This window comes from Lepisosteus platostomus, chromosome 11 (genome assembly GCF_059453375.1).
Source record: "Lepisosteus platostomus isolate fLepPlt1 chromosome 11, fLepPlt1.hap1, whole genome shotgun sequence".
Taxonomy (NCBI): Eukaryota; Metazoa; Chordata; class Actinopteri; order Semionotiformes; family Lepisosteidae; genus Lepisosteus; species Lepisosteus platostomus.
This window is the reverse complement of record NC_142621.1, coordinates 48,457,430-48,466,738: the sequence shown is the minus strand read 5'-3', so window position 1 is coordinate 48,466,738 and position 9,309 is coordinate 48,457,430. Positions and strand designations below refer to the sequence as shown.

The window sequence follows — 9,309 nt, the reverse complement described above, 5'->3', positions numbered from 1 at the left end:
CACTGTGCAGCCCCACCTGGATGTAATTACCGTGCTTTTAAATAAGGGCCAATTGCTCAGCCTGAGAACGTTCCACTCTGGTTTGGACATACAAGGTTACATTCTTACACAATGTGAATACCAAGAGTCACAGCAGGTACTGAAACTACTCTACCTTTAAGGATTAACATGACATGTTGCACCAGCACATTTACATATCCACTCACACCACTTGGTTAAAAAAAAACTTTTAATATTCCAGAGCCATTGATTCACAAAGCCTACAGGATGCACAAGCCTTATTAACCTAAAAATAGTTACAGATAACCTTTAACAGCCCTGAGCCAGCCCAAGCCCAAAAAATGGGAGGCCAATGTGTTCAGTGACAATTGAATGTGTTCTACAACTTTCAAACATGAACATTGAGACGTGAACACTAGGATGGACAGGACAGGTGGTAAAAAAAAAACAGCATGACTCAATATGATCTAGACCTAAACCAGCCCGTCTTTACAAATCCAGTCTTTACAGTGTTCAGGGCGTGATGCTTCCTCCTCCACGGGGTCAGTGTGTGCATCGTGGGGGAGCAGGCTAACAGCACCATGTCCTCAGGAGAGCAGGTCCAACACCAGTGTGACGCAGTCACCCCGAGCTGAACACTTCAGTGGGGGGGAAAGTTCTCCATCACCTCTCCCAGCACAAATAAGCAGGCAGACTCGGGGAGTTTGGTTAATATTCTCTGCAGGTTTATTACAATGATCTGCAGGGCAGGAGAAGGGGGAAGTGGGCTTCAACAGCAACTTCAACACCCTCCCCAATCCCCCTTAACCCTACAGGTGCAGGCAACCATTGTTTTTTCCAAAAAAATAGTTCAGTACAAAACATGTTTCCATTGCATTTAAAAGGGAAAAACAAAAAGGACTTTACATGACTTTAAAACCTACTCCAAAAAAAAAACCCTAGAAGAAACCTCCCCTGTATATCAGACTAACCCCCCACCCTCCCCCGACGTGAGAAAAGCAGTCGAGTCGGAAGCACATCGATGAGGTTTTAGCTGGTGTCCATCTGAAAAAAGAAGAGCCCAGTTAGTTTCTCTCATTGAACACGTCCGGGATGCACCAGCTGAGGTACTGGTGTTGAAACACGGGGCACCCCTTACACACTCCCGCCATCACCCCACTCACCCTGGCGTTGTAGGCGTCCAGCTGTGCGTCCAGCTCCTCGGCAGATAGCTGCTGTTTGCTGTTGCTCCTGCCCCCCCTCCCCCGGCCCCTGCTGCCCCCGCCTCGCCCCCCCCGCCGGGGCAGTCCCCCGAAGCCCCCGCCGCTGCTGCTCCCGATGCGGCTCCGGTTCAGGGTCCCGCCGCCTCGGTTCAGTCTGGAGAGGAGAGAGGCATCCCGTTACTGACAGCATCCCGAAACCCCCACTACAGTCTACTGGAACCCAGTATCACTACGGATCTGCTGCGCTGGTCTCCACACTTACCCCTGCATGGGGGGCCTCCTCTGTGTGTCGATCTGAGACGTGACGAGCTGGATGTTCATGGGGCGACCTGCAAGGGAGAGGGTCACCATGAGTTCAACGAAACGGGGAAAAAAAAAAAAAAACGACAAGCAGGCGAAAATCCTAATTTCAAAATGAGGACAACAGGGGACAGACTCACCATCCAGTGGAACGCCATTATACTGCTTCATGGCCTTGAGCGCATCGGCCTTCCTCTCGAAGTGCACGTCCGCCGTGCCCAGGCTGCGACCCGACCGGTCATAATGCACCGCTGCCTTCTTCAGCGTGCCGAACTCCGCGAACAGCTCCTGGAACACAGGGCACCATCAGGTCTGTGCGCTCGCCAACGAGCCCAACCCACCCACCACACGAGAGGCGCGCAGGCTCAACTCCACCCTGCTACCCCATGGGCACAACAGCTGTAGGCTAATGATAGACACAGGAAAAGGCACCGATCTAGCTTCTCAAAAGCAAACCAAAAGGCTAGGAGCAGGTGTCTTAATCTGTATGCTAGCACTCTCACTGCAACAGGAACACCTGCCTCTGGAAATCACACCGAAGCCTGCGGGTGAGAGCCTGGACCCCCCCGTCATGGAAATGTGCTTCACCTTGGAAAAGGGTCACCTCAGCAACTGCAGGTTCTGAACCCAGCACAGTTCAATCACTGGCACAATAGGACCAGTGTAACTTCTGTGACCCCTTGAGGTTGGGGGGCTCTGAACAAACCCTCCAGGACCAGGACTGCACACCCCTGCCTCGGAGCTGTTGAGTGAAAGGGCTACAGTGCTGTGTTTCTCCTGAATGAGAGGCAAGACCCAGTTTAGGAACTGCAGTTATCCCAGAGCCACACGCAGCCACTACGCGAGCTACACGCAGTCCAAACCAGGACACCCCCGCGCAGAATCGGCACTCACCTGGATATCTGCATCCGAGACCCCGAAGTCCAGGTTGGAGACTAGGAGCTTGCCTCCGGTCTCCACGCCGGCGCCGCCGCCGCCCGCGCCGAAGCCACTGTCGAACAGGTCGTGCTGCCACTTGTCCGGGAGCTGCTTGGGCTGCAAGAGAGCAAACAGAACGCACCTGCTGACTTCCCAGTCGGCACGCTGCGCCAGGCCGCCAGGACCCCGCTCTCCGAGAGGAAGGCCAGCAGACACCCCACAGCTAACGCCGGCTCCAGAGAGGAACAGCAGCCAGAGGAACCCAGCCGCACCACCGTGGCCCACACCAGGAGGGGAGCCCGGTCAGGCAGCAATCCGGGCTGGTTCCGCCTGCCCCACCAGGAAAGCCCCCCAAGACCAGACAGGAGCACCAGCTGGCCGCAGACAACTTGCCTCCGGGAGCTGATCCAAATAAAAGTATCACTGTGAACCCCCCCCCAAAGGTCAAACACTAGGTGCACCCCCCAAAAGAGAAGCCACATAACCCCCCCCCCCCAACAGAGCCTTGTGGGTAAAATGAACATTCTGCTCAAGAAATGCATTCAATGCTGTTTAAAACCTAACGAGGCAGCTACACTAGACTCGGGAGCAATGGCTGAAACTGCGCTACCCTGGAGAAACGGGAAGGTTACAGTGCAGGTGCGCACTGATCACAGCTTTAAAAGGGAACAAGGCCGGAAAAGGCACCAGCACACCGGAGGTGCTCGCCGTCGGCTCAGCGCCGGGTCCTACCCCTTCACTGCCCCCTTGCCAATCCGACCTCCCGCCTCTGAAACCGAGTGTCCCGGTAACCCGCCCGCCGGGGGCAGGTCCCAGCCCGCCGCCGCCCCGGCCGAGGGTCCCTCAGACTCCAGCCGCAGGTGTTGAAAAGGGGGCCAATCCGTGCAGCGGCGCCTCTCCACCCCCCTCGCCGAGCCTGTCCTCCGCCTGCGGTCCTGAGGCCCGGAGAGTCCGCCGCCCCGCCGCAGGATCAAGTCCGTGGATCCCCCGCGATCGTGTTTCTGCAGAAAGGCGGCTCTCTAGTGGAACAGAGTCCCCGTGTGGAAGAGTCGCCGCAGGGCAGCTGCAGCTGCGGTCCGAGGCCTCGGAGCCCTGCCTGCAGAGAGCGTCCATTTTGTAGCTGCGCCATTTTGTCTTGATCAGCTAAGCGGAGACCCCCTTGCGGGTGCACGGCCACCGCAGTGTAGTCGGCGGCTAACTCCGGCCGATCAGTGTCCTTCCACAGCCTCCCCCGCCTCTGCCAGCGCTGCTCGGCGGGGGGCTGGAGCCCGGAGCTCCGGGGGGCCGCCTCCTGGCCGGACAGCCCGGCCGGGCGCACACAAAGCCGGCTCATTCATTCCGCAGCGCTCCGCTCCCTCCTCCGCCGCCGCCGGCCTCCCGTCCTCGCCGGCGGCTGCACCGCGTCTTCGTGGCCGTTAAAAATGGCGTTTTGCTCTTTCTAGACACTCGAACAAATTTAGACTTGAGCTCTCCGCTCCCGGGCGGCACAGCAGCCCGAAAAAAAAAAACCAAACATGTCTCCTGATAACGCCCGCTTTTCAACTAGGTTAAACACGAAAGGTTAAAGAGGTTGGGGGAGAAAGGAAAACATTAGGCATTTTAATTATTTTCTTCCTTAAAAAGGAAAGTGAATCGGGTAAATTGGACATCTAGCAATAAATATAGCCATTTTTGTTTCTCCAGAGACACTCCAGTGAGTAACAGCTCTATTAGCACGTTAGGATATTAAACGCACAAGCTCCGCAGACCCGGGCATTTTCGGGCGCCACGCTTTTCCATTTTTCCTCTTTCTCTCTCCCCATCTCTTTCTTTTCTCCTACCCTGCTGTACGGCGTGGGTCTGCTTCTGCCTCTGCTCAGGCTCTGTCGGCTCCGCACGGGGCCTGCTCCGCCGCGACCCCCAAAGCCGCCGCCGCCGCCTCCGCCACCGAGCCGGCCGGCCCCGGCGCCTCGGCCCCCGCCGGGCGCACCCCGGCCCCGGCCTCCCCTGCCGCCGCGGGCCCCGCCACCGCCCCGCTGCTGCCGGTTCTGTTTGATGATGTCGTCCAAGGACATATCCATCTTATCGACCATTTCGAGTCGCCGAACTAAGCCTATCAATAGAGACAAACGAACTCGCACGCACTATCCCTACTCTGCAACTCGCCCCCGCTGATACCCGAGCACGAAGTGGTGAGGAGAAAACACAATGGCCGCCTTTTAAGACGCTGCGGCTGGCCTCGGACACAGACGTCATGCAGGGCGGGGTTGACGCCTGCGCACTCAGTGGAATGGCTTAGCCTGCTGGGAGCTGTAGTTTTCGGAGTCTGTACTGTATGTGCTGTATTCCCTGTTAGAGACCGGCAGCGCTCCAGTCCATAACGGACATATTTAAAAAAAACAAGACAATATTAGCAGTGTTCACAGGTGGTTGCAATGCAATACAACACATACTTTGGACGAGATGTAAAACCGAGGTCCTGACTCTCTGTGGTCATTAAAAATCCAAGGGCATTTCTTGAAAAGAGTAAGGGTGTAACCCCGGCGTCCTGGCCAAATTTCCCATTGGCCCTTACCAATCATAGCCCCCTAATAATCCCCATCTGTGAATTCGCCTCATTACACTGTTCTCCTCCCCACTGAGAGCTGGTGTGTGGGGAGCGTTCTGGAGCACTATGGCTGCCGTCGCATCATCCAGGTGGGGCTGCACACTGGTGGTGGGGGAGGGGATCCCCATTACCTCTTAAGTGCTTTGAGTGGAGTGTCCAGAAAAGCACTATATTATTAATTATTATTATTATTATTAGTGCGAGAGAGGGCTGAGAGTGAGGGAGGCTGACAGAGACAGGACTGCTGCAGTGGAGGATACAATAATAAGGTACACTGGAATAATCCGCAAGCAGCAAATGAAGTTAAAAGAACACAGACATGACAATTACTCCAAACACAGCCATCAAACTCAGTACATTGACACAATTAAGTGACTGAGAGGCGTTTGACCCTATTCATGCTTAGGAGATGTGGAATATTTCGTCAGAGCGTCTCGGTCCCCCTGGCGCCCATCAGTATCTGCTCTAGGCAGAATGCTCTCTAGTCCGGAGAGCAACAAGCTGCAGATCACTCTGCTGGGGCACACAGCACACTCCTGCTGCTGCCTGCCACATTCCTCCGCAGTTCAGAAAATACAATATTGAGACTCCACAGTGGAAAACTCAGCCTGCTTCGTCCTCACTTTGAGCACGGGCATCATAACGGACTTATGTTTACTCAAAAACATCAATTAGGACTCTTTAAAATAAGTTGTTATATTTACTCAATTCTATCTCTTTTCAAATGTCCAACAAAAGCTCAGTATTTCATACATGTCGCTGTTTCACATGATAAGGATTTGTTTTGTAATCTGTGCTCTGTGGTGTGATCCCAAGAGCTGTATCTTCTCTTTGTGTCTTGTTCGCCTGTTGACCTGTGTTGTGATGTGTTGTGATGTGTGGCGATGTGTTGTCCTGTGTTGAGATGTGTTATGATGTGTGGTGATGTGTTGTCCTGTGTTGTGATATGTTGTCGAGTGTTGCTCTGTGTTGTGTGTGTTGTCCTGTGTTGTCCTGTGTTGTGATGTGTGGTGATACGGTGTCTTGTATTGTGTGTGTTGTGTGTGTGGTGATGTGGTGTCCTGTGTTGTGATGTGTGGTGATACGGTGTCTTGTATTGTGTGTGTTGTGTGTGTGGTGATGTGGTGTCCTGTGTTGTGATGTGTGTTCCTGTGTTGTGATGTGTGGTGATGCGGTGTGTTGTGTGTGTTGTGATGTATTGTGTGTGTGTTGTGTGTGGTGATGTGGCGTCCTGTGTTGTGATGTGTTGTGTGTATGTCGCTACAAAAGGGCACAAAGGCCAGTTAGACTGTAAGAACAGTAACAAGCTGTGGAGGAGCTGTGGAGGAGCCCATCTAGTGCGTCTGGTAGTTAATTGATCCAGTTTGTTTTTTTTTAAGAAACCAGGGCATCAGCTTGTTCCACACTCCCACCATCCCTTCGGGAAAGAAGAGGAGGTGGGAGAAGTCTGCGCATCACAGAGACCCACTACAGAGGCTTGTGGCAACGGCACAGGGTATCACAGGATGTGACTGACCATCAATCGGTGGGATTCACACCGTCTGCTGTCACAGTGAAGCCCAATCCCTCATCCAGGATCCCACCCATCCCGGCCCCTGCGCTCTGGCCAGCGGTGCTGCTGAAGCAAGGACCACTAGACTCAGGAACAGCTTCTATCCCACTGCAGTGTGCATCCTCAACAGCAGCTCACTGCAGGGCCTCAGACTCAATGCACTTATCTGCACTTTCTGCATGGTCTACCATGTTTTTTTCCACTACTACATATTTATTGTTCTCCATAACATATTTATTGTTCCTGTTGTTATTATTTATTATGTTTGTGATGTACTGCCTACATTGTGTGGTAGGTGTACATCTAGGTAGGTGGTGTTGTCTGTTGTACTGTGTATGTCCTGAATGACCACCACGAATATAAACTCCTCCACTACTACTACTCTACTAGCAGTGGCTGCTGGTCTCTGTTTTACTTCCAATTGGACTTCAAATTAGCTTCCACTCCTGCCGCTGTCTCGTGTTTCACTGTAAACGTCACGCCAGGCCGCCAGGCGGCGGTATTCCGACGACAAGCTTTTTAAATGTGGTCAAAGTCGCGTTAGACGATCGCAGAGTTGAGGATCAACGGAAAGAGTTGCGGTCTGTTCAGGCCTGATCAATTGAGAGGGGTTACGGGAGTCGTGCAGGTACTGTGCGGTGTTCAGTTTTTAACTATTCTCTCATTTGATATAGCTGCCTAGCGGACGCTTTTGCCTGAGATGATGTGCGTAACATAGTCAAGTCTGAACAGTGAAGTTTCTTGTGTTATTGGACAGTTAAGATACACTGTGTAGCAGACGGAGCGGTCTAAATAATAATGTGACGCCCCGACCAGTTCATCCGCTCGCAGGGACGGCAGTGGACGGGCGCTTCTGCACTAGGAGAGCGGGCTGAGGGGCTCCGTCGCCCCGGGGGTCGGAAAGGAGCTCAGGGCCGGAGCCAGGTCCCGCTTCGGTTCTCCGGGCAGTTTCTGCAACTGAGCTCGATCTCACTTTGACAGAAGCCAAACGGCCATTTCTTGAGACACGTGACAACAACATCGGTCAGACGTTTAGAGTAACGTCTGTTAATTAGTCATTAATGTTAGTGTTTCGTTATTGTGTCCGCAGGGCAGAGTTAACGCCGCGGTTTCTGATGAAGGGGTGAAGAGTGAGGCGTATTCACAGTATGTCCCGTTCACAAGCCGATGCTGAATTTAATATACTTTCTACAGGCGTAGGCTGCAGAGGAAATGCTTTAAAGTCTTTCATTGTAAACTCAGCTTTAAAATCCCTTCCTGTGCCAGGTCACATATATCCTAGCTACAGTACGTGCTGTCTAATTAGATTAACTGGGTAAGCTTTATTTTGTGCTGTTTAGCCTTTGTCACAGCGTCGTTCCTATCCTTCTGGTGAGGTGCTAGTCGTTAGCATGTGCTGAGATTTGAGCTCACAAGCGAGACCTGTGGATGGAGCTTTACAGTCGGCTGCCCCACCTGCACTGAAGCAGCAGGGAAACCGGAGACTTTCACTGCACAGCCTGCAGATCCACTACAGGTGTTAGGAGCTGCAGGCTCTCGTCTCTGGATCTTCCAGGGATAGATTGGCACAAAATTAATGTGATCTTGCCTTTCTGGTTCATGGGCAGTGCAGTTTGTAGCAGTGCAGCTCTTTAAAGCTCTGCTGTGTGAGGGAGCAGAGCAGCCCAGCTAACCTGCACAGTGCAGCTGCCTGTGGAGCCATCTGCTTCTGCAGCAGGACAGCTGTTGAGCTGTAGTGCCCACCCAGCTGTAGTGGTGCCTTGTGTCCTGCAGAGAGCACCATGGAGCGGGGGCTGAAGGTGAAGATAAAGCAGTGGAATGGCGTCGCCTCCTGGCTGTGGGTCGCCAATGACGAGAACTGTGGCATCTGCAGGATGTCCTTCAACGGCTGCTGCCCTGACTGTGAGTCCGGCCGGCGGGGAGGGGGGGTGTGTGCGAATTCAAGGCTCTGTAAGGGGAGGGGGATGGCCAGGACTGTGGAGCAGTGGATTGTGGGCCCACGTCCCGCGTTCGCGTCAAGCGCAGGGAAGTGTGCTTGAGCCTGAGCAGCAGGGGGCGCTCTGCTCACGACCGTCTCCGTCTGTTCCCAGGCAAGGTGCCCGGAGACGACTGCCCTCTGGTGTGGGGCCAGTGCTCCCACTGCTTCCACATGCACTGCATCCTCAAGTGGCTGAACTCCCAGCAGGTGCAGCAGCAGTGCCCCATGTGCCGCCAGGAGTGGAAGTTCAAGGAGTGAGGAGGGGCTGCCGGGCGGTCCCGGCCGCGACAGGACGTCTGCCCGGCGTGCTCTTTGCTTGCTCGAGTGACTGTTAACTGTGTAGTTTACCGCCTGCCAAGAAGGCCCAGACCTGGAAGAAAGCCTCCCCGTGTTGCTGACCTCTGTGCAGGAGGGTGGGGCAGTTCAGCCAGAGGCGTCCTGCAGCAGAGGGCAGAGAGGGAGACTCCACTGTGACTGGTCCCAGGCAATGTCCTGGTTTCACTGAGGGGGAAAAAAAACACTTGTATATTTTGTGATATGTTTTTTTTTTAATGTTTAGCATTGTGTATTTTTTTATTCGTCGCCTGCTCTCCTGGAACATCTGTTGAGCCCTGGGCGGCAGGCTCTGCAGCATTACAATAAACAGTGCAGTGAGATCAGTGTGTGTGCTGGGTGTGGTCCCTCCTCGCTCTGCACATGCTGCTCCGCTCCTGACCCCGTGACCCCGCAGGAGGAGGGGTGTCTGTGTGCAGGTGTGTGATCAGGTTTATCA

General features: G+C 53.9%; 2 protein-coding genes across 5 annotated transcripts; one reads left to right on the top strand and one right to left on the bottom strand.

Moving 5' to 3' along the window:
* Nucleotides 1-215: 215 nt before the first annotated feature.
* alyref (Aly/REF export factor) lies at nucleotides 216-4,613 on the bottom strand. Its single transcript, XM_088600227.1, has 6 exons — nucleotides 4,241-4,613; nucleotides 2,397-2,537; nucleotides 1,643-1,790; nucleotides 1,465-1,531; nucleotides 1,164-1,356; nucleotides 216-1,044 (listed from the first exon to the last, which is right to left on the bottom strand). Exons 1-6 carry the CDS (start codon nucleotides 4,490-4,492, stop codon nucleotides 1,030-1,032), a joined length of 816 nt encoding a protein of 271 aa, XP_088456353.1. The 5' UTR covers nucleotides 4,493-4,613; the 3' UTR covers nucleotides 216-1,029.
* A 2,444-nt stretch (nucleotides 4,614-7,057) lies between these two features.
* Nucleotides 7,058-9,196, top strand: anapc11 (APC11 anaphase promoting complex subunit 11 homolog (yeast)). Of its 4 annotated transcripts, none has more exons than XM_088600226.1 (4): nucleotides 7,102-7,187; nucleotides 7,650-7,705; nucleotides 8,333-8,461; nucleotides 8,650-9,196. In XM_088600226.1, exons 3-4 carry the CDS (start codon nucleotides 8,341-8,343, stop codon nucleotides 8,793-8,795), a joined length of 267 nt encoding a protein of 88 aa, XP_088456352.1. In that variant the 5' UTR covers nucleotides 7,102-7,187; nucleotides 7,650-7,705; nucleotides 8,333-8,340; the 3' UTR covers nucleotides 8,796-9,196. The 4 variants fall into 4 exon arrangements, with proteins under 4 accessions (XP_088456349.1, XP_088456352.1, XP_088456351.1 ...); XM_088600224.1 differs by having other exon boundaries at nucleotides 7,117-7,187; nucleotides 8,313-8,461; XM_088600223.1 differs by lacking the exon at nucleotides 7,650-7,705 and having other exon boundaries at nucleotides 7,058-7,187.
* The last annotated feature ends 113 nt before the right edge of the window (nucleotides 9,197-9,309 follow it).